We start from the raw sequence: 25,541 nt of genomic DNA on the forward strand, positions 1-25,541 counted from the left end.
TGGGAAAAGGTATGAATGGTAATCACGAAAGCAAGTATATCTCTGATAGCTGAGCTGTCAAAATCTTCAATTCGGAGAATCATCTCACTTTCTTGTACCAATCAAATTATAATTGTTAGTCAAACTGCCCACCCTGTGCAGAACTCCTCTCTACAATATCTCTGAAAGATGCTAATCCAGCCACTGCTTTGATACTTCCAGCCAGTTCTATGGAAAAATAGATTGCTAAAGGCAGTCTAAATGCTTGTAATCTTTCACCTACTGGCCTTATTTTTGACTGCCAAAGCCATACAAGTCATATCCACTCACTTTTCTACATGATTCTTCCACATATGTGAAGACAGTAACAGAGCATAGTCTTCTTTCATCTGTAGAATAAGCAACTCCAGTTTTCATTATCTGTTGCTTATACAATAAATTCCAAATGCTCTCATTCCACTTTCCTCCTCTGAATTAAAAATATTCCCTCTGATATGCAATTAATACAATTGAATTTAATATTAATAATTCAAGTTCAGTCTAACTGGTCTAATGTACATGGCTCATGTATATGGCCCATGTATATGGTATACTCATATGTACAAATATATAACATACAAATAGAAAAACAAGTGTTACCTTGTTTACCTAGGACTCTACAATACTAGCACTTTTTCAACTTGTCATTCTCTATATCATTTCCTTTTACCATCTACATACCTGAATTTCTTGAACCTAATAAACGATTATACATTTTTCTCTACTGAATGATACTCCTCTACACACTCCAGAGAATATTTAAGATTCTCAAGCCATGGAGTTCTACCACCTCCCCAAGAGTCCTAAGATGTAAGGAACACCATAGATTTCTTACTTTTCTATGATGGGTACCAACATGACTTTCTCCCAAAGTTTCTGTCACCTCTTCTTCACTTTTCAGAAATAAATTGAGAAAAGCAGAGTCTCCTTTACTGAAATTTGATGTTTTCCAGGGGATTACACTGTCAAGAATTTCACATACTTTTGCTTTTAGTAAAATTAGAGCAGCATTCACCCTACTACCAACTTGCCTATATAAGTTCTGTGATGTTTCACAAAAAAATCATTCGTATCTTGTGGGTATGTCTGTGAGTGGTGGAGGGGCAGGGAGTGGGTTGAATGAAAGGAAACAATTTTCATAGTAATTCTTCTCCTAATCAGTTACTTCTTAAATCATATATCTAGAAGAAAAGTATGTAATCTATTTCAATAATAAAAAAACGCCTAGAAGAAAAATTCCTGTTTATGTTGATTACCTTTTTCATTAACTGAACTTAACTCCCTTGGGGGCTAGCAGCTAAACTAAATTTAACTGAATTAAAAATTTTGAATGAAAAGACAAATCAAATTTTTTCTAAGCTGTTCTTCATTTTCTGTGATCTGCACACACATCTTATTCGTAATGTTCCTTGGGAAGCAAAACAAAAAGACAAAAACATGTCAGCCACCCAATAAAACCTCCAAACTTTAATCAGCTAAAAAAAATTTAAAACTATGAAGTCCTCCCCTACCCCCGCCAACAGCTTATTCTATAATGTACAAACACAATAAACTACTTGGTCAAGCAGTTACATAATACTACCACCTATGTTGAACTTCCAAAACAATATGCTTACGTGCATATTAACATGACTGATAAATTACTACCTACGAGAGATTATAAAATGTATTCTCAATATATTAAGATAAAATGCAGGGGGGTGCACAGAAATAAGAAATTTCAAAAAGAAGTCCTCTCTGATTAAGCTAACTAATAATTTAGATGAAACTTACAAAGCCAAATTTTTAAAAAAATTTCTTATTTGCTTAGGTTTAAATGCAGGACTTTAAAGTTCTGGTTAAATGTAGACTCCTTAGTAATTTTTATTTTATCACTCCCTTTTTATACCTTAAATTCTTAATCTTAAAACCTATACATGATAATGTGGGTAAGTTGCGGTGGGTGAGTTGCTTCCCAAAATATTAAATTTTCCATTTCAACCTAAACAAACAAAATTAAACCTATATAAAAAATGCTTTGAAATGTTGGGACAGAACTGAAGGTGAGATGGTAGAGGAGGAACAGGTCAGTGAGAAGCTCATAGCATAACCTTACACCTCTAAATATTACTATTTTCAGATATGAACTCATTAATACATCAAATTCTTGAAAGGTAGCAACTAAGAGCTTCCTTGGTTATTTTTATCCCACAGATCAAGTGAACAGAATCTAAGTAACACTACCCTTTGGTTTATGTACCAGTTGGTTGTGACAGTTTGCCAAATCAGTGGTTTAAATGTTGACTACATAGTCAAACAGCATAATCCAATCCAAATTAGGTGAAGAGTGGCGGCAATGACCACCAAAATTTTAGGCAAAATGGCTAAATAGGTGTGATTCGACTTTAGCATTCTTCTCCCTTCTCTTTTTACTGCGCACAAACTGTTTCTAGTTCTCCCACAAATCATCTCCAAACCTTCCTCTTTTAAAAAGGTTTTCCAATGGGAACCCCACAAATGTGTAATTGATCAAGAAATCATACAATGCAGTATTTACACTTTAAAATGGGAACAAGTTAAAGCAAATACATTTCCAATTGGTAGAAAATATATCATACCCTCAGATAGTATTTACATTTTAAAATGGGAACAAGTTAAAGCAAATAAATTCCAATTGGTAGAAAGTATAAAAACAATATCTGTGAACAAGGAAATCTTTTTCAGGCTCCTCCTCTGCTCATCACTCCTGCCCCAAAAGAATAGGGATACTTTAAAACAAAGCCCTTTCTTTCTTTTTTTTTTTTTTTAAACAATCATTAAATAAAAAACCAGGCTTATCAGAGGTATTTACTTCCATTTTCAATCACACATGGCTCACTTAAGGTTACAGATAATCTTTCCTCAAAGTGAAAAGCATGAATGCTTTATGGAAATAAGCTGTGTCCCAATCTCTAGTACTTTTCAATTATTCAACTAAACTTAATATGCTTATATCATAAAGTGAAACTAATACATATAAAAGACAGTAATTCAAACGACCTAAATCTCAGAATGAGGAAAGGTTAGTCCCAACTTAAATTCTACATCCAAGCTAAAGGACTTGTACCACCTTTTCACTCATCCTACTACTTTCCACTCCAACTTGTGTGTGTGTGGAGGGAGATTTCCTGGACCCAGCCTAAGTCAGATCTCAGTTCCAGTCTCTCCAGAAACGTACTAATGATTGGCTATTCTGATAAACCAATTAACACTAATGTGTCAATGGACAATTAACTGCCCCTCCCAAACTGCACCCTTGCATTTTACAAAGGCCTTTCTGACGTTAACCCAAGGACTGGTAAGAGTTACAATAGAACTTGCAAGAACGACAGATTTTGGAGATAACAGGCCTTTCAAATCACCCTTTCTTGCCTTTTAGGATAGTTAAGACCGGAAGTTGATACAGGTATTGTTGATAGTGTAAAACAAAACAAAGCCAGAAAACCCAACCCAACCCCATAAAACTACTTCCAGTGAGTGTGGCATGCTCACCCCACCTCTAATCCCCTCAATCCCCTACTCTCAGAGGGCGAGATCACCATGACCAGAGTCCCGCGGGGAAAGGTCGGGGGCAAAGGAGTACTGCCTGGTCTCGGGCCTGCGAGGCCCGGGTGTGCAGGTGGGGTCTGGAGCAAGGAAAAGCGGCGCTGGCCCGGGTTACCTGCGGCGAAGTGGAGCGGGGTGGATTTCCTGCCCGCCGTGTCGCGGCTGTTCACCTTCTCGGGCGTCACCAGCCTCTTGACTCGCTCCACGTCCCCGTTGCGGCACGCCTCGAACAGCTCTCGGGCGGCCGGCTCCACGGCCTCGGCCATCGCGCTCGCGCACGCCGCGCCCCCACCGGCGCAGCGGCGGCCCGACATGATCCTGGCCGCCGCCACCGCCAGCAGCAGCGCCAGCAACGGCAGCAGGAGCCCCGGCCCCGCGAGCAGGAGGGCGAGGCCCCCCGGAGGAGATGCGCTCAGGGCCCGGGTCGCTCGGCTCCCCGCTGTCACCGGATCCGGCGCAGTCCCATGGCCGCGCCGCCGCGCGCCCCTCGCTCGACTCCGCGCCCTCCGGCTGCCCCGCGGCGGCGGAGGCAGCGCGAATCCGCCGCCCGTGCCCTGAAGCGACGCGGCGGCGGAAGCTGGCAAGGCCCCTCCTGCCAGCTCCGTCGGGCCCTGGCAGCGCACGTGACGTCGTCCGCGCGTGCGCAGTGGTCGGACACTGGCCGGGCGGGTTTTGGTGAGCGGGGCCGCGCGGAAGGGTTTGTGGGAAATGTGAGGCTAGAGGCTTTGGAGGAGAAGGGGCTTCGTCCCACCGCCATCTTTACGGTGGGTTTTCCTACAGCCGGGAGGCTCTGCGTATTTTCTTTTTTAAAGCCATGGACTTTCTAACGGAACTTCCTTACTATAACTACAGTGAAAAAGAGCCTTTGAAAGTTTTGCTCCGGTCTTGCATATTCTTTTGGAAGTCTCAGTGTGGAATTTGTCCGTGTTTTCAGCTTCCACATCCTTTTCTCTTGGCGGATTTCTTTTCCTTTTTCTTTACTCTGTCTCTTCCCTTTCCCCTGAAACTGCTTTTTTGTCGTCGTTGTTTCTTGTCTCAGAAGTAAGCGAGTTTCTCTCCACTTAATTACAAGTTTGGTTACACTGCCCCAATACAATTTAAAGGAAATCCGGAAAGCCAAGAAAGTTGATTTCAATTCTAAGGTAACAGTAATTGAGAGGGATGGCTCTGATCAATTACTCTTTCCATAGTAAGTGATTAGCTCAGGACTGACCAGAGGAACTGTCTGTAAATCAATATTGTACGGGACATGCCTGAGATCCGGACACGCTGGGCACACACGTCTCCAAGAAAGTTTCCTGAATTGTAACTTTTTTGTGTGTGTAATTAAGGAACCCTAGAAAAACGCACAATTCATTTTCATGCTTAAGGTAGTGATGTAGTTATTTCCGATCATTCCCCACCCCATCCGCATCTGAAGAAACCTTGAAAGAAGGTATACATACATGTTACTTACATAAGATTATACATGTTGACCTTTGGCATGCTGGGAAGCACTTCCCCCCTGTTGCCTTAACCTGTTTTTCAGGAAATCCAGTTTTTGTTTGGGAGAATTGACTCACTACTGTGCTAAAGAGGATGTACACTTTTTGGAGCACTTTTATAGATACGAGCATTTTTTATAAATAATGTAAATTGTGTAATCATATGTACTTAATATGTTTAGTATAAATTGAAGTTATGGTGCCTGTCAATAAAATGAACATCCATGAACTCACCTAAGGACTAGAACACTATATGATTGTGTCTATCATTTTTTTCCCATTTCATCCACTTGCCAAATGTATTCCTAGTTTTTATATATCATTCTTTACTAATTGTACTTACAATTTCCTTCCCATGTGTGTATCTCTAAACAATATATTGTTCAGTTTTACTTGTTTTTGAGCTTTATGTCAAATGTCAGTCTTTGTAATCTTTTTTTCACTTTTAAGTGTTTGTGAGACTCACATTCATTTTCATTGCTTTATAATGTTGCATTGTATTAATATACCACAAATTTACAATTCTACTGGACTTTGGATTGTTTACAATTTTTTATTATAAACATTAGTGCTATGAACATTCTTATACATTCTCCCAGCGTACATGTACAAGAATTTAGGATGAGGCTTTCAAACTAGAACCACTACTCATAATATAAGAAATACAATTGGTATCTTCAACTGGTAAATATACTCATCTGTATAAAACAAAAGTTTCACAAAATAGTAAAACAATATTTGCCTCTCAATGTTTAAAAAAATGCTAATTGTGATTCTCAGTAAATGGATTACAGAATTCACTAATAAGTGGTAACCTAAGGTTTGAAAAACACTCAGGAATGAACTACCTAGGAGTGGAATTGCTGAGTAATAGGCAATGTGAATGTTCACTTTACAAAGTAATGCCAAATTGTTTTTCAAAGAGATTGTTAATAATGTACATACCCACCAGCAGTGTGTAGTTTTTTCTTTCTTTTTTTTTTAATCTCTGTCCTCACCATCCCTTGGTATTAGATTAATTTTTCCTATCTGGTAAGTGTAAATAGTATCTCAGAGAGGTCTTAGTCTGCATTTTCTAAACTAGTTAATGATCATTAAAGAAATGCAAATCAGAACCAGGATGGCTACTATCAAAAAACCAGAAAATAACAAGTGTTGGTGAGGATGTGGAGAAACTGGAACACTGTGCACTGTTGTTAGGATTATATAATGGTGCAGCTGGAAAACAGTATGGCAGTTCTTCAAAAATTAAAAATACTACCATATGATTACTTCTGGGTATATATATATCTAAAGAATTAAAAGCAGGATCTGACAGAGAGATTTGCGCACTCGTGTTCATGGCATTATTCATAATAGCCACTAGGAGCAAACAACCCAAATGTCCATAAGTGGACAAGTAGGTAAACAGTATGTGGCATATACATACAATGGAATGTTATTCAGCCTTAGAGAGGAAGGAAATCCTGTCACATGCTACAACATGGAAGAACCTTGAGGATATTAAGCTGAGTGATATAAGCTGGTCACAAAATGGATAAATATATATGATTCCATTTGTAGTTTGCTAGGACTGCAATAACAAAATACCACAAAATGGGTGACTTAAACATCAGAAATTTATTTTCTCACAGTTATGGAACCTCCACAGTTATGAATCTTGGAGGTCCAAGGTAAATGTGTTGGCATATTTGCTTTTTCCTGAGGCCTCTCTTCTTGGCTTGTAGGTTGTCTGCCTTTTCACTGTATCCTCACATGACCTTGTGTGGGTACACATCCCTGATGTCTCTTGTCTTCTGTGTGTCCACATTTCCTCATCTTATAAGAACACTGTCAGATTGAAAGCCAAAAGATTTAGGCCGAGCACGGTGGCTCACACCTGTAATCCTAGCACTTTGGAGGCCGAGGCAGGCGGATTGCTTGAGATCAGGAGTTCGAAACGAGCCTGAGCTAGAGCGAGACCCCATTTCTACTATAAATAGAAAGAAATTAATTGGCCAACTAATATATATAGAAAAAATTAGCTGGGCATGGTGGTGCATGCCTGTAGTCCCAGCTACTCCGGAGGCTGAGGCAGCAGGATTGCTTGACCCTAGGAGTTTAAGGTTGCTGTGAGCTAGGTTGACGTCATGGCACTCACTCTAGCCCGGACAACAAAGCGAGACTCCGTCTCAAAAAAAAAAAAAAAAAAAAAAAAAGATTATATGATTGGAAGAGAAACCAGAGTATAGACACTCAGAGTGAATTAGAGCCCACCCATATGAACTCATTTAACCATAATAACCTCTTTAAAGGCCCTCTCTTCCCATTCTAAGGTACTGGGAGTTTGGGTTTCAACGTAAGTATTTTGGAGGGACATAATTCAGCTTCTAACATGAAGAATCTAGAATAGTCAAAGTCATAAAAACAGTAAGTAAAATAGTGGTTACCAGGGATTGGGGAATGTGGGAAATGGATAGTTGTTGTTTAATGGGCATAGAGTTTCAGTTTTGCAATATGAAAAAGTTCTGGAGATCTATTGCACAACAAAACTTAACACTGCTGAACTATATACAGGCATACCTTATTTTATTGTGATTCGCTTCACTGTACTTCACAGATGCTGTGTGTGTTTTACAAATTGAAGATTTGTGGCAACCCTGCCTAAAGTCTATCAGTGTCATTTTTCCAACAATTTGTGCTCATCTTGTGTCTCTGTCACATTTTGGTAATTCTCATAATATTTCAAACTTTTTCATTATTATTATACCTGCTATGGTGATCTGTGATCAGTGATCTTTGATGTTACTATTGTAATTATTTCGGGGCCCCAGGAACCATGCCCAGAGAAGACAGCGAACTTGATCGATAAATGTTGTGTATTATCTGACTGCCCCTCTATCAGGCTGTTCTCCCATCTTTCTCCCTCTCCTCAGGCCTTCCTATTCCCTGAGACACCACAATATTGAAATTAGGCCAATTAATAACTCTACAATGGCCTCTAAGTGTTTAAGTGAAAGGAAAAGTTACACATCTGTCACTTTTAAGTCAAAAGCTAGAAGTGATAAGCTTAGTGAGGAAGGCATGTATAATAGAAAGCCAAGATAGGTCCAAAGCTAGACCTCTGGTGCCAAATGGTTAGCCAAATTATTAATGCAAAGGGAAAGTTCTTGAAGGAAATTAAAGTACTACTCTGGTGAACACATGAATGATAAGAAAGCAAAACAGCCTTACTGCTGCTATGGAGAATGTTTTAGTGATAGATCAAACCAGCCACAACATTCTGATAGACCAAAGCCTAATCCAGAGCAAGGCCCTAACTCTCTTCAATTCTGTGAAGGCTGAATTCACAGAATTGAATTGAATTCACCTCACAGAGGTGAGGGAACTGCAGAGGAAAAGTTTGAAACTAGCAGAGGTTGGTTCATGAAGTTTAAGAAAAGAAGAGGTTTTCATAATATAAATGTATACTATGCTGCTCCATGTGCTGATGCAGGAGCTGCGGCAAGTTATCTAGAAAGAAGATCTAGCTAAGAGAACTGATGGGGGTGGCTACACTAAACAATAGATTTTTAATGTAAATGAAATAGCCTTCTATTGGAAGAAGATGCTATCTATGACTTTCATAGATAGAGAAGAGAAGCAGGTGCCTGGCTTCAAAGCATCAAAGGACAGGCTGACTCTGTTGTTTGGCGCTAATGCGGGTGGCATGCAGGCTTTTAAGTTGAAGTCAGTGCTCATTTACCATTCTGAAAATTCTATAACCCTTAAGATTTATGCTAAATCTACTCTGCCTGTACTCTACAAATGGAATAATAAAGCCTGGACGACAGCACATCTGTTTATAGCATGGTTTACTGAATATTTTAAGCCCACTGTTGAGACCTACTTATCAGAAAAAAAAATTCCTTTCAAAATATTACTGCTTATTGACAATGCACATGGTCACCCAAGAGCTCTGATGGAGAAGCACAAGGAGATTAATGTTTTCATGCCTGCAAATGTCATATCCATTCTACAGCCCATGGATCAAGGAGTAATTTCAAATTTTAAGTCTTTTTCTGTAATAAATACATTTCATAAGACTATAGCTGATATACACAGTGATTCCTCTGAGGTATTTGGGAAAAATAAATTGAAAACACTCTGTAAAGAATTCATTATTTTAGATGCCACTAAGAACATTTGTGGTTCATGAGAGGAGGTCAAAATATCAACATTAATAGGAGTTTGGAAGAAGTGGATTCCAACCCTCATGAATGACTTTGAGGCATTCAAAACTTCAGTAGAGGAAGATGCTGCAGATATACTAGAAATAGCAAAAGAGCTAGAAGTGGAGTCTGAAGATGTGATTGAATTGCTGCAACTTCATGATAAAACTTGAACAGATGAGGAGTTGCTTCTTATGACCAAAGAAAGTAGTTTCTTGAGATCTAGTCTAAGATGCTGGGAAGAGTGTTAAAATGACAACGAAGGATTTAGAATATCCTGTAAACTTAGTTTATAAAACAGTAGCAAGGTTTGAGAGGATGGACTCCAATATTGAAAGATGTTCTACTGTGGGTAGAATGCTATCAAACAGCATCGCATGATACAGAGAAATCTTTCATGAAAGGAAGAGTCAGTTGATATGGTAAACATCATCATCTGATTTTAAGAAGTTGCTACAGCCACCTCACCTTCAGTAATCACCACCTTGATCAGTAAGCAGCCATCAGTATCATTGAGGCAAGACCCTCCACCAGCAAAAAGATGACAAGTTGCTGAAGGCTCAGATAATTGTCAGCATTTTTTAGCAATAAAATATTCTAAAATTAAAGTACGCACAGTAGTTAGACATAATGCTGTTGTACACTTAATAGACTACAGTATAGTATAAATGCAACTTTTATATGTATTGAGAAAACAAGATATTTGTGTGACTTCCCTTTATTGCACTATTTGCTTTATTGTGGTGGTCTGGAACTGATCCTACAATATCTCCAAAGCATGCCTATACTTAAAAATGGTGGAAATGAAAAAGAGTAAGCAAATGAAATGGAGTGTCTCACTTAGTCTATTTGTGCTGCTATAACAAAATACCTGAAACGATACAAATTGTTTATGAATTATAAACAATATATATTTCTCACAGTCCTGGAGACTGGGAAGTCTAAGATCAAGATGCCAGCAGGATTGGTGTCCGGTGACACTCTACTTCCAAGATGACACCTTGTTGCTGCATGCTCTGGAGAAAAGGAACACTGCATGCTCATATGGTAGAAGGGAAGGAAGGACAAAGGAGCAATCCCTTTAACCTCGAATTCTTTTATAAGGGTGCTAATACCACTCATAAGGGCACAGACCTTGTGACTTAATCACCACCCAAAGGTCACACTTTTTAATACTCTTGTGAGAAGAGAGCTGCAATGCCACAGCAAGCTCCATATATTCATGTGTCTGTTTCTGGACTCTATTTCTTTCCATCAGTTGATCTATAGATCCCTCCTCCAATGCCATACTATCCTAATACTGCTTTATAATAAATTTTGATATCTGGGAGGGCAAATCTCCCACTATACTCTTCTTTGCTTTTCTTGAGATTTTGCTTTCCCATATAAATTTTGGAATCAGAGCCTCAAGTTCCTTGAAAACTCCACTGGGATTTTGATGACACTTGCTCTGAAATCATACTTCACTATTGCTATTTTAAGGATATTAAATCCTGCCATCGTTGAACATCATATCTCTCTATTTGTTTCCTTCCTACCTTCCTTCCTTTCTCTTTGTTTCTTTCTTTCTTCTTTCAACAGAGTCTTGTTTTGTTGCCCAGGCTGGAGTGCAGTGGTGCCATCACAGCTTATTGCAGCCTCAAACTCCTGGGTTCAAGCGAACCTACTTACTACCTTAGCTTCCCAAAGTGTTAGGATTACAGGTGTGAGCCACAATGCTCGGCCTTTATTTTCTTCTTTAAAGAGTTTCAATACAGCTTTATAGTTTCCTTTGTATAGGTCTTGCACATCCTAGTTTTATTGCTACCATAAGTGATAGTTTTTAAAAAGTGTGGCTTATCAAACCAATGTAAAAAGATATTTTTAAAGCACTTGGAGATATGGACTGGATATTAGATGATATTAAGATATTGATGTTAATTTGGTTAGGTTAATATGTTAAAATGTGTTCATTATGGTAAAAAGAGAAGAAGGCCTTCATTTATTAGAAACTCATACTTATTTACTGGTAAAGTGACATGATGTTTTGTTTGTTTAAATAGTTCATATGGGCCAGGCTGGGTGGCTCATGCCTGTAATCCTAGCACTCTGGGAGGCCGGAGCGGGAGGATCGTTTGAGCTCAGGAGTTCGAGATCAGCCTGAGCAAGAGTGAGATCATGTCTCTACTAAAAATAGAAAGAAATTAGCTGGACAACTAAAAATATATAGAAAAAAATTAGCCGGACATGGTGGCACATACCTGTAGTCCCAGCTACTCAGGAGGCTGAGGCAGAAGGATTGCTTGAGCCCAGGAGTTCGAGGTTGCAGTGAGCTAGGCTGATGTCACAGCACTCTAGCTGGGGCAACACAGTGAGACTCAGTCTCAAAAAAAAAAGGTTCATATGACATCATGTCGCTATTTTTAATTTTAAGTAATTCATTAAAAAGATGGAAGAAGAGAAAAAGAAGAGTGGCAAAATATTGATAATTCCTGAAGCTGGGTCATGGGTATGTGGGAGTTCACTGTGCTATTCTCTCAACTTTAGTATATGTTTGAAAAGTTCCATAATAAAGTCTTTAGCATTATATTTTCTAATTATTTTTTTCTTGAGGTATAGAAATGCATACATGTCCAGCCACTCTTTCTTTATGTCTAATAATTTGTCTTTTTCTTGGGTTTTCTAGACAGTTTTATCATCTGTGATTGTGAATAGGTGAAAAAAGTTTCTCATTTTCCAATTCTAGGCTTTACTGGGTTGGCTAAGACCTCAGATATAGTGCTGAATAAAAGTATGGATACTAGGTATGCTTGTCATGTTCCAGTTTTCAAAAAGGCACCTAACTTTTTACTCTAAGAATGAAGTTTTGGGTTTTTGTTTGTTTTGAGATAGAGTCTCACTCTGTCATCCTGGCTAAAGTGCAGTGGCATCATCATAACTCGCTGCAACCTCAAATTCCTGGGCTCAGCTATCTTTCTTCCTCAGTCTCCTGAATAGCTGGGACTACAGGCAGGCACCACCATGCTCAGATAATTTTTCTATTTTTTTTGTAGTGACAAAGTATTGCTATTGCTCAGGCTAGTCTCAAACTCCTGACTTTAAGCAATCCTCCTGTCTTGGCCTCCCAGAGTCCTAGGATTACCGGTGTGAACCACCATTCCTGGCCAAGAATGATGTTTTAAAAAATTTTATTTTCAGTAATGTTTTGGTAGTTATACAGTTACAGATAAAAGAAGTTTTGTCTTATTTGCACTTTGCTAAGAATTTTAATCATGAGTAGATATTGAATTTTTCAAGTGAGATTGGCAGTTTAAAAAATTGAAAAAAAAGATACTGAATTTTACAGAATGCTTCTTTATTTAACAGTTTTTGTCATAATTAGACATTGGATTTTACCAATTGCTTTTTTCACTTCACTACTTCTTTCTTCTGCTCATGTAATCAATTATATTTATGGATTTTCTAATATCAAATTAATCAATTTAAAATTTTCCCACAAAGTATACATTGAGCTTAGAAAGTTGTTCAGAAAAATTCTATAAAACTTTCATTAAATAGATTATTCCAATGTTGTTCATATTCTTCCAGAGACTAGAAAAAAGAGGAAATACTGCCTAACTCATGAAATACTGCCTAACTCTATGAAACTAGTATAACCTTGATACCAAAGCAGGCAAAGACAGAAATATAAAAGGAAAATTATAGGGCATGTCACTCATGAACGTAGATATAAAACTCCTAAATAGAATATTAGCTAACAGGAATCCAGAAAAGTTGATGTGGAACCAGTGGGAGCTTGAAACAAACACCCGGAACAAACTAACATACAGCAAATAACTCCAGAGGTGTTTATATGTATGATTAAAGCAACTATTGGACTGAATCTGACAGTACTTTTCTTAACTTTAAACAGAATACTTTCCCTTGCCAACATTTATTTCTCCCTTCATTAAAAAAGGGAATTGAACAGCTTGGGCTTGGAAACAGTGAGTTAAAAAAGAAATAAGAAGGTGGCAGAAAAAAGACCACAGCAGATTGAAAAGTGTTGGATATTCATATGCTCTCAGCATCTCAGAATGTGTCAGTGGGAAGACAGAGACAGAGATTGGAGTGTTGCATCTACAATCCAAAGAACACGAAGAATTGTAGGCAATCACCAGGAGCTGGAAGAGACAAGAAAGGACTCTCCCCTAGAGCCTTCAGAGAGAGCACGGCCCTGCTAACACCTTGATTTCAGACTTCCAGCCTCTAGAATTGTGACAGAATAAAGTTCTGTTGTTGCTGTCAGGTGTGTTTGTGTTGGAGAGTTGTTGTCCTGGTCCTTTGGCTCCTTGCTTGGAAGAACCGGAAGCAGGGCTGGTGCGATGGAATGAGCACAGACACAAAGCACTTCCACACAAGCAACCTTTATTGCAAAGCGAAGGATACGAAGCGAAAGTGTGTCCCAGAGGAGGGATGCATCTGTCTCCGTGAGTGGAGAAGACCCTGGGTCTTAACACACTTCTACTTTTATGTCTACACATTATGGTATGCTAAATGGTAGGTGGAATATTCATTACTTTCTGGGAAAAGGGTGGAGAGTTCTTAGAGCTAAGGGCCTTCTCCAATTTTATCCTTATAGGGTAACTTCCAGGGGTTGCCATGACATTTATAAACTATCATGGCACTGGAGGGTGTGATTTGTACTATGCTAATGTATGTTAATGGAGGAAAGGTTACCTGTGGTCATGAGCTCCTAGTTTCTGTGCATGGTCCTGGCCAGGAAAAGTCCCTAATCTCAAGTTCCTTCTTGTTGTGGGTTTGGTTCGAGAAGCTCATTGGTCTCCTCACATCCATTCCCCTCCTCTTTTCCTGTGGTTAGTGCTGCCAACCTGCACCTGTCCCCTAATAGTTACAAGCCACCCATTTCGTGGTACTTTGTTATGGCAGCCCCAGGAAACTAATAAAGATTATGGTACTAGGAAGCAGTGTGCTGCTGTAACGCATCCCTAAAAATGTGGATGTGGCTTTGGAATTGGGTAATGGAGAGAGGCTCTTGCTCAGGCTGGTTTTGAACTACTGACCTCGAGCAATCCACCCTCCTCAGCCTCCCAGAGTGCTAGGATTACAGGCGTGAGCCACCACACCCGGCCTCATCATGTATTTTTTTTTAGGGGTTTGAGGTTACAGGTTAGGGTTAGTGGTTAGGGTTAGGTTAGAGGTTAGGGATTCCCATCATTGTATTTCAGAAGCAGAGAACTTGTTTTCTAGTTTCACAGGTCTATGGATGGAGAAGAATTTTGCCCTAGGATGGACCATACTCAGATTCTCATATATACTTGGTTTAGATGATTTAGATGATGATATTTGGAACTTTTAGAGTTGATGATATTTAGGTGAGATTTTGAATTTAGAGTTAGTGCTGGAGTGGGTTAAGACTTTTGGGGATGTAGATGAGGTGACTGTATTTTGTGCATGTCATGGATGAGAGTTTTTGGGAGGCAAAGGGCAGACCGTACTGGGTTGAATAGTGTTCCTTCCAAATCCGTATCCACCCGGAACCTCAGAATGTGACCTTATTTGGAAATAGGATCTTTGCAGATATAATTAAGATATATAGTAAGATGAAGTCATGTTGGTTTAGGGTAGGACCTAAATACAATCACTGGAGTCCTTATGAGAAGGGGAAAGAGAACACAGGGGAGAAAGTCATGTGAGGGTTGCTGGCAGCCACCAGAAGCTAGAATAGGCAAGGAAGATTCTCCCATAGAGAGTCTCAGAGAGAGCATGGCTGTGCTGACACCTTGATTTTGGATTTCTGGCTTTCATAATTGTGAGAGAATAAATTTCGGTTATTGTAAAACCACCGAGTTTATGATACTTTGTTACAGCAGCCTTAGGAAACTAACACACAGATCCACTGAGATTGTGGGAAATGCTTGTCAGACCTAGGCTCCTGTAGGATTGAAAGCTCATAAGAGCACGGTAATCTGGGCAAGTGGATTAAATGAACAAGTATTAAGGGAATGAAAGAGGTTTATTAGGTGACCTCTGCCCACGTGTGGGAGGTTAGGAGTGGTGCAGCAACTGCAAGTGATTTAGTGAGGAAGTTTTGCCTTTGTATTTAACTTGCTCTCTAATGGGAACTGGTTCCATGCCTATTTTTTCAACTTTTGTATTCTTTTAAGTTTTTCTTGACAAATAAGGATATCTTGACTTTAATGTCTGAGGTCCTTGCAGCTATTTTGTGTTCATGGCAGAAAATCTGGCATGTTTTGTTATTGCTAAAGCTGATAGAAATATATTCATATTTTATTATATTTTGTAAAAAACTTACGTATTTTTTCTTTTTGCAAAATGTGTGTTGCTGAAAGTTTGAAAAGTAGAGGTGAGCAAAAGGGAAGCATATATTAATGAAGGTTAGCCCACACAAACACATGTTGACGTTCATGCCACAGCTTGGGTTATTTGGGAAGAAGAGATGGAGAGTCACTAGTCTCTGAAATGGAGACTAGCATTCAGGCCACGAGATCAACACTTGTGGAAGGGAGGGGAAGAAAGCAGAATTGGGAAGAGGGAGAAGTTGAACTGTGATGCAGTCCGTTCAACCAAGCTGATGGCAAGCTCTGGATCTGGGATGGCCCTTCAAGATTGTACCAGGTTGGGGCAAGGGAAACAGGTACTTATCAATCATTGGATATGAGCTACCCTTGGAAGAAGATACGATCTTGGGTCAATTTTCTTTCGTCACAGCAATCCCCAAAGAGGACTGAGAGCTGAGGGCTGTCTTCCTGCAGCACTTCTAGCAGCTGGGGGAATAAGTCCTCCATTCCTGGAGAGGGATCTGGGTGGGCCATTGCAGCATCTATCACATATAGATACACAAAATTGAGTTAATCATATCCCTCAATTCATGGCACTTTAACACTATTGTTTTGGCAATATCCCCTTTCTGATTTTACTTTTTCCCCTTTCAACTGACCCCCAGATCCATTCTCCCCCCACCCCCGATATGTTTGGTATATGTCCTTGGATATGTGTCCATCTTTGAATATATATACAATACTGTTTTTGTGTATTTATGTGTTTCATATTTACATCAGTGGTTATTGTGCTATAGTTTTTTTTCCATTTTCTTTTGAGGTTATATTGATGATATTGTGCTATTACAATCTATAATTCTGCTCCTTTTTTTAGTGGACACTATTTTAACAATGTATCCATCTCACTCTATATTCATCTAGTACCTTGCTTGCTGTTGCTTCACTTTATTTACCAGTGATGAATACCTAAGTTAATTCCAACTACTAATTTACTACTATAAATGATGTTTGAATATGCTTCCTCTAGATTAAAAAACTTTAAAAAAAGTGATATTTCTAGGCTACATTGTGTTCATGTATGTGTTAAAGTAAAGCTTACTGCTCTAAAATATAACCCCTGAGCAAATAACAAAGCACGTGAGGGAAGAAACAATTTCATTGATTGTCAGAGTAGAAATTGTAGCATATAATAAATTCTACTCAATAGATTATATTTTTACTCAAAAATACCTTTATCACCTAGGAAAAGATGCAAAACAAATGCTAACTATAAGTAGCGATAGCCAATCTCTTCTCCCAAATATTAAAGAACAACTTAATTTTTATAATCAAAAAGTACCTTTTGATCTGACAACATAAACAATTATACAGAGATAATTTTTGTATATGTCTTTCAGTCTTCTGGGTAAAATTACTTATTTTAAGAAAAATTTCAACCTGAAACAAACAAAATTTCTCTCTCTCTTTTTAAAAAGCACATTATATTTTTAACATATGGACTTTCCAATGTGGAGATGAAAAAAATAAAGTCATAGATTGGGCCCTTTGTAGGAGTAAACCTAATAAATGGCTGCAGATATGCTCATCTCTGAAAAGTAAGCTTTAAAATTTGCAAATTGCCACAAGCTGGCATAGCTCTTACAGTTCTTGGTAAAGACAGCCCTCTAGTGGAAATAGTTCTATTGACTTTTAAAGGTTGGCAAATGAATATGAACTCTCGGCCCAAATGCAAACTGCAATGTTGGTTTAACGCTTAAAAAGAAGTATAAAAAAAAGGATTCAGTATCCGGATGCTCCTTATCCTATGTTCAGGTCTGGAAGTGGAAGGAGGTGGTGTCGGCAGGGAGTGTAGGTTGTGAGATAGGGAGAGAAATTGGTACTTTGTACATTGGTCCAGGAAATAAGTGCCATTAGAGAGAGCACTGAATTCAGGCATGCATGACTAAGGGCGCTGAGCATGTTAACATGCTATACTCAGGTCTCTCTTCCTTGATACCCTGGATAACTCTTTAGAGGGTTTCCACCAGCAAGAAGGCTCTTACCAGATGTGGTCCCTGGACCTTGAACTTAGTCCTAGGACTGTAAAAAAATTTTTTCTTTTCTTTATAAATTACCCAGTATTCTGTTATAAGCATAGAAAGCCAGACTCATAATTTCAGTGGTTTTGAGCAACTACAGAGTAAATTATCTTCCAGCATGGATACGTGATACTAATTGCCTTCCACAGCTATATCCCAGATGTTCAGTGTTCAATAGTGTTATTTGCTAAATTTTGCTAAATAGCTTATTATGCTTTCTTTCTAAGAGAAAAATATCAATTTTATTGATTATGGCTATTATTACAAACTTCTTTTTTTTTTTTTTTGAGACAGAGTCTTGCTTTGTTGCCCAGGCTAGAGTGAGTGCCGTGGCGTCAGCCTAGCTCACAGCAACCTCACACTCCTGGGCTCAAGCAATCCTCCTGCCTCAGCCTCCCGAGTAGCTGGGACTACAGGCATGCACCACCATGCCCGGCTAGTTTTTTCTATATATATTAGTTGGCCAATTAATTTCTTTCTATTTATAGTAGAGACGGGGTCTCGCTCTTGCTCAGGCTGGTTTCGAACTCCTGACCTCAAGCAATCCGCCCGCCTCGGCCTCCCAGAGAGCTAGGATTACAGGCGTGAGCCACCGCGCCCGGCCTATTACAAACTTCTTACCAATACTATAACTTATACCTGTTTTTACTACAAGGAATGAATATAAAAATATATTTAAAAAAATTAAAAAAATATAAAATATAAAATTAAAAAAATATTTAAAAAATTTAAAAAAAAAGAAAGTTTGAATGATGCCTCTGAAGTCTGGCTTCTTTTTTGTCCTTAGCAACCAAGATTTGTCAATGTAATAGAGGAAAGCTTACATCAAAATAAAATTTAAAAGAATTTACATCAAAACAATTAGAGTGGAAAGCATTATTTTATACATATTTGGTTACTCGAGGGATTATGGTACCTTAACTGAAAATGACCCTAGTGTTTGAAAGGCATGAACTATTATACTTGATGAATTTCCATAACAGATAATTCTCTGGAGACTAGAAGCAAATGGATTGTCAGTTCTCAAAAATCCTATATTCAGATATCAATCATCATACTTAGTGGTACTTTCTTTTGCTGGTTTTTTTTTTTTTTTGAGACAGAGTCTCGCTTTGTTGCCCAGGCTAGAGTGAGTGCCGTGGCGTCAGCCTAGCTCACAGCAACCTCAAACTCCTGGGCTCGAGCGATCCTTCTGCCTCAGCCTCCCGAGTAGCTGGGACTACAGGCATGAGCCACCATGCCCGGCTAATTTTATATATATATATCAGTTGGCCAATTAATTTCTTTCTATTTATAGTAGAGACGGGGTCTCGCTCTTGCTCAGGCTGGTTTTGAACTCCTGACCTTGAGCAATCCGCCCGCCTCAGCCTCCCAGAGAGCTAGGATTACAGGCGTGAGCCACCGCGCCCGGCTCTTTTGCTGGTTTTGTATGGAATAATTACACTCAGATGTCCTTGAACCAATTCTATTTCTATAGTCACACTGTAGACATGTGATACAATTTTTAATGGTAATATTTCTGTTATAATTTTTATTACTATTTTATACTTTAATGAACCACTATTGAGCTTTGATATATATTTTTGAATCAGGGATATATCCCATATAATAGTTTAAAAAGGAAATTTTACAAACGTGAAAATTAATGCTAAATAATGTAAAAAATATAAGTTTAGATGAACTTTACCATATTTACTGCATTTTACCTGAGATGAACTGACTAATACAGTCCTTGTAGCATGTGAGAGCTTTAAAAAACAGAATGGTCTTTAAGACAGTAATGGGAGTTCTGTGAAAAATATAAGTTAAACTTCAAATGTGTCACAAATGTGTATAAAAATACTTTTATTATTTTTTCCTCTGAAACTGTCAAACTGCCTCTAGACTACTTGGATGGCAGTTTGCAAATGACCACTGTAGATTCTGGAAATTTTAACCACATTAATTTTTGATAAAAGGATATAAAGAGCATTGGTTTTTGACAACAGAAATACTCTGTGACCGGGAATCTTTGACACTGAGATGTTGAATTCTTGGTAATAATTCCTTCTGACAAACAGTATCTTTTTGTCAAGAGACATTCTTGCAAAATTCTAGGCACTGACTTAGATATATCATCTATATTCTATCATTTAATCCTCATAACAGTTCTGTGAGGTGGGTTACTATCTCTATTTTACAAATAAGAAAACTGAGACCAGAAAACCTAATCACGTTCCTAAAGTCACACAGCTCTTGCGTAGCAGAACTGGGACTCAAATCTTGATGAAAAGTTAAAAAAAATCTAATCTTTTTGATCTAGTCCCTCACATAGGACAACCAAGGCTTAAACAGTACAGATGTTGGTGGAAGTTATTTATTGTATCAATATAGCTTGATATTTTGTTGTATCCACTTGAAATTTCAAGGAAAAATCAGGCCCATTAATACAAAAGTAACTTAATTTGTAATTAGAAGCATTTATTTTTTTCAGTTCTCTCAGCTGTGTGGTAGTTTTCCATGGCCTTTTAAGACATATTTGTTACTCTTTAACTGTGTTAAAAATAGAAAACCTAGTGGTCTGGTTTGTGCATTCATGCTGCAATCAGGTTGAGATCTTACTTTCCAGCTGGTTACTTATTAAGTAGAGCAAATGATAATCAGAAATTTGACTTTGGAATTGATTAAAGTTTCATCTGGAGCCCTAGATTTTCTGTTAAACTCATGTTATTGATTCCAATAGAAAAGAGTTTATGGTAGTTCATTTTAATTCTTTATCATAATGTGAAATTGGCATAATGCGAGCATGCAACCTTCCAAAATGAAAGTTTCCTAAGGAAAATTTTCATATATCTCCTTAAAAGCACTTCATAATAAACATTAAACACATCTGTATCCAGATTTTTTGTTGTTGTTGTTGTAGAGACGGGGTCTCATTCTTGCTTAGGCTGGTTTGAACTCCTGAGCTCAAGCAAACCTCCCTCCTCAGCCTCCCAGAATGTTAGGATTATAGGCGTGAGCCATGGCACCCAGCCCCTGTATTCAGATTTATAAAGAAATACATTATCTGTTGAGTCAAATCCTATTCCTATTCAGTTTTTATATATTGAACTTAAAATCTCAATGGTGGATTATTCACAATTCAGTTTAGTTTTTTTTAAAAAATCTGTTGTTCAGGTAGAGGGCAGGAAAAGTGAGGGTGGGGTACAGAAAAGGGAAAATGAGCAGTGCAGTGGTTACTGGTGACAAACAATTTTCCTTTTAATTAAGAAGAAGGGAAAGAAAATAGACAAAAAGGAAAAGTAAAAATTGGAATGACTTGCCATTGGGAAGGGGGCAGAGGAAGTATGAATTTGGCTTTTGCTTTATTAAAAAATAATTTAAAAAATGAGGTATCTTGGTGAATGTGAGGGTGCAAACTGAGAAACAATCACAAGTTTGGCTTTTTGTTTTGTATGATATATTTCCAAGGCTACAAACCCATCCTGGAAAAGCTTACTCAACATGTTCTCTGCCAAAGACATCAGCTAATGACTGCAATAAAGGAAATAGGCAGTGTCCACATTTAGAGAAGAATATAGTCTTCCTTTTACATCATGGATTGGCACTCTTTTAAAATTAGGGTGCCAAAGTTCCTACTCCCTTCCCTTTGGCATGTTGGAGGCAGCTCAAGACAGTGTCTTAGGCCATGATTTCCAAACTGAGAGGGGGCAGGACAGCCCACTAACAATGAAGTGGGGGATGGAGCATGCTGGCTGCCAACTTTTGTCAATGAGGTGGGTAGCACACTGTCATAGCCAGCAGGGAGGTAGATATGTGTGGGCAATCAATTTTGGTCTGGCATAAATGCTGATTTAAGACACATATTTTTGATTTGATGATGGGAGTGGTGGTAGTGCTGGGCATAGGAGGAGGTAAGGGGCTGGGTGGGGATGGTTGATGTCTGACCAAATGAGTTCTTGTGTCTTCCCTTGCCTGTTGGGGACTTTGCAAGTAGCAATATGTTAAAGTGGGTGAACTCTTGCAGAACTTCCCAAAGGAGGATTTGGTTCTTTATTCACTGATGCTGATTATAGTGTCTTACTTTACAGCTTAAGCCATAATTTATCTTTGGCTCAATAGATTGCTAACTCCTGAAACATAAAGCATTTATATTCAAACATTCATCCGCCCATTGGTCATGTAAACCAGCAGGTCAGGATTTCTGCACTCTTTCCCTTCAACAAGTATTCATTGCATTCTTACAGTGCTAGCTGCTGGTAAGATTTAAAAAGAAGTACAATGCATTCTAGAGGATTTACTTGTGAGTAGGAAACTTTGAGTCTAATTAGAAAGATAAGTTATACCTTATGTAAAACATTATAATACAATGAATATATGCATATATATATAAATATATATATTTTTTAAGTGGAAACTTGAGTCTAAAAACTGCAAAAATTCAATTACAAAAAAACCCTACTCTGGTCTGGAAAGGTTTCTTGGAGAAGATTGGACTTTTGACGTGGGCTCAAGCGATGGAGCAGGATTTAGATAGGAGGAGAGAAGACACACCTTTGGAATAGTCAGGGCCTGATCTAACATTTAGAAGAAAATTTACAATGTACCTATACCTTATGTAATTCAAAATAAAACAATTCTAAAACTGTAAAACACAAAAAGTGCATGTATGATAAAATTAAAATAGTTTATGCCAGATTTTCTGGTTGTAAAATTCTGGTTAAGTACATTATAGCTGAATTCCACCATCTTCCTTCCCCTTGGCTTTGCCAGTGTCTTAAGTACCTAGTTATTAGGTCATTAAATATGAAATGTGCAATTTGAAATCAAAAGTTTAGTTTATTATATCTCAAACAAGAAGCAGTACAATTAATCAAAGTATGAATCTAAAACTATTGACACAGTTTTGCCATCTTAATGGTAGCTTGTTTATGCCAGCAGAGAAGCCTGGAGAGCTAGTAGCTCTGAAATTGTGAAAAGTGTTTTCCACAGCTTGTTGAGAATTGAATATTTTTTCTTGCAAGAAGTGGTCCAAAGCCTGGAAGAATTGGTAGTCCGTTGTGCAGGGTCTGGTGAATATGGTGGATGACTGTAGTTTGAGCAGCAACATGTTTGTGTGACATGTGGTCGAGTATTGTCTTACAGGAAGATTGTCTTGGTCAATAGACTGTCTCTATTGACCAATCTTGGCTGCTTAATCACAAACATGCTCATCATTTCATCCAATTGGTTGCAGTAGACATCTGGTGTAATCGACTGACTAGGTTTCCTGAAGCTGTAGTGGATAATACCAGTGCTGGACCACTAAACAGATACTATTAGCTTTTTTTCATGAATATTCGGTTTTGGATAGTGTTTCAGCACTTCGTGTTTATCCAACCATTGTGCCAAGCGCTTGTGATTGTCAAAAAGAATCCATTTTTCATTACTGTAACCATAGGGTGTAGAAATGGTTCGACTCTTTGTCGTGACAGCAAAGAAAGGCAAGCTTCAAGACTATTTTTCTTCTGACGCTTATTTCATTCATGTGGTACCCATCCATTCAGCTTCTTTGCCTTGCCCATTTGTTTCAAATGGTCCAATATTGTTGGAATAGTAACATCAGACCTTGCTGGTAATTCACATGTAGGTTGAGATGGATTCACTTCCACTACAGCTTTCAGCTCATCATTATCCACCTTGGTCTCAGGTTGCCCATGTAGCTCATTTTCAAGATTAAAACCACCAGAATGGAACTTCTCAAACTGTTGATGTACCATGTATTCATTATCCACACCCTTCCCTAACACTTCATTGATATGTCTAGCTATATGCACTGTGTTGGTTCCACAATGTAACTCATATTAGAAAATAACATGAATTTTTTTTTTTTTTTGAGACAGAGTCTCACTCTATCACCCGGGCTAGAGTGCCGTGGCGTCAGCCTAGCTCACAGCAACCTCAAACTCCTGGGCTCAAGCGATCCTCCTGCCTCAGCTTCCCTAGCAGCTGGGACTACAGGCATGCGCCACCATGCCCGGCTAATTTTTTCTATATATTTTTAGTTGGCCAATTAATTTCTTTCTATTTTTAGTAGAGACGGAGGTCTCGCTCTTGCTCAGACTGGTTTCGAACTCTTGACCTTGAGCTATCCTCCCGCCTCGGCCTCCCAGAGGGCTAGGATTACAGACATGAGCCACTGTGCCCGGCCAATAGCATGAATTTTTGACTTATCTATGGTGTCACAAAAATTGCTCCAAAAAATAATTTGAAAGATAATCACAAGCTAAGCTCTGCACTTGAAAGAATGGGGATGTACCTTCACAACAAAAACTAAACAAGAAGTGTTAAAGTGAAATGTCAAAGATATCAACTGTCAAACTTAGCACTTAAGGAAATTGGACATTTCATTCTTGATAACCTACATCGCTGGAAATGGAGGGCTTAATGGCCTAGAGTAGTGGTCCCCAGCCTTTTTGGCACCAGGGACTGATTTCATGGAAGACAATTTTTCCAGGACAGGGGCAGTGGGTAGAGCTCAGGTGGTAATGCAACCATGGGGAGCGGCTATAAATACAGATGAAGCTTTGCTTGCTGGCCACTGTTCACTTCCTGCTGTGTGGCCCTCCACTCCTAAATTTCATGGAAGACAATTTTTCCACAGACGTGGGTGGGGAGCAGTGGCAGAGCTCTGTGGCCTGGTCCCTAACAGGCCATGGGCCGGTACTGGCGCTCAGTGGTCTGAGGCTTGGGGACCACAGGCTTAGAGGTAATAAATAAGAGGGAAAAGGAGAGTTTTTTCTTATTTGTTTGGTTTTGTTTGAACTGGAAAGTTTTAGATTAGGAAATAATGAGAGAGAAACTCAATGGATTGGTGTGATTGGATTTTAGAATCTTTGAATGTTAACTAGATAAACATTATCTGACAGATAATGAGAAAGGTTTTATAGTGAGTGGTAGATTTATGAAAGCAGTGGTTTAGTTTACGATCCTTCTATATTAGTGGAAGGATCACATAAAAAAGATTAGAGGAGCCGGGCGCGGGGGCTCACGCCTGTAATCCTAGCTCTTGGGAGGCTGAGGCGGGCGGATTGCTCAAGGTCAGGAGTTCAAAACCAGCCTGAGCAAGAGCGAGACCACGTCTCTACTATAAATACAAAGAAATTAATTGGCCAACTAATATATATATAAAATTAGCCGGGCATGGTGGCGCATGCCTGTAGTCCCAGCTACTTGGGAGGCTGAGGCAGAAGGATCGCTCGAGCCCAGGAGTTTGAGGTTGCTGTGAGCTAGGCTGATGCCACGGCACTCACTCTAGCCTGGGCAACAAAGCGAGACTCTGTCTCAAAAAAAAAAAAAAAAAAAAAAAAAAAAAAAGATTAGAGGAGGTTGAAACTAGAAGATGAGCAAAGAAGATATTGAATAATTTTTTTTTTCTTTTGCTTCCTTATCCTTCCTGTAATGCACTCCACTTCCAGGGTTATTTTATCCACAAATTGGTTGGGTTTGTTTCTCCCTTCCTCTTCTTTCTCTTCTCCTTCTTCTTCCCTTCTTTTTCATATCCAGAATGTTCTACATAAAAGAAAAACACATTTGTCCTCACAAACACATTCATAAATAAAATTATTGAATTAGTTGGGATTTCACTTGGCTGCAAATAAAGGAAAACCTAAATGAACACTAGCTTAAAGCATACGAACATTTATTGCCACTTATTAAGAACTCTGGAAATGGGAAGTTTCAGGTTTATTTAATGGCTTAATGATGTCACTAAGGACCTAGAGTCTTTCTATCTTTCCACTCATTCTGCTGTCCTCATTGGGTTGATTTTTAGTCTTCATACATGTCACTTGATTATTGCAAGATAGCAGCCACAGCTCTGGACATTATATCATCACACCTGTATTCCAAGAAAGTAGAAAGAGACAGGTACAAAAGATTAGCTACTTCTAAGACTCTGTCTTTTTA

General features: G+C 38.6%; 1 protein-coding gene across 3 annotated transcripts in view; it reads right to left on the minus strand.

Moving 5' to 3' along the window:
* The window catches only part of TNKS2 (tankyrase 2), a 64,013-nt gene extending 59,729 nt beyond the window's left edge, over positions 1–4,284 (minus strand). For 2 of the 3 annotated variants that reach the window (XM_012765773.3, XM_012765781.3), the window contains exon 1: positions 3,698–4,186. In XM_012765773.3, coding sequence (XP_012621227.1) covers positions 3,698–3,896 — 199 coding nt within the window. In that variant the 5' untranslated portion in view covers positions 3,897–4,186. Of the gene's footprint in view, positions 1–3,697 lie in introns of all 3 variants that reach the window. The other variant, XM_012765764.2, reaches the window with a different exon arrangement.
* Positions 4,285–25,541: the final 21,257 nt, after the last annotated feature.

This window comes from Microcebus murinus, chromosome 14, assembly GCF_040939455.1.
Source record: "Microcebus murinus isolate Inina chromosome 14, M.murinus_Inina_mat1.0, whole genome shotgun sequence".
NCBI lineage: Eukaryota > Metazoa > Chordata > Mammalia > Primates > Cheirogaleidae > Microcebus > Microcebus murinus.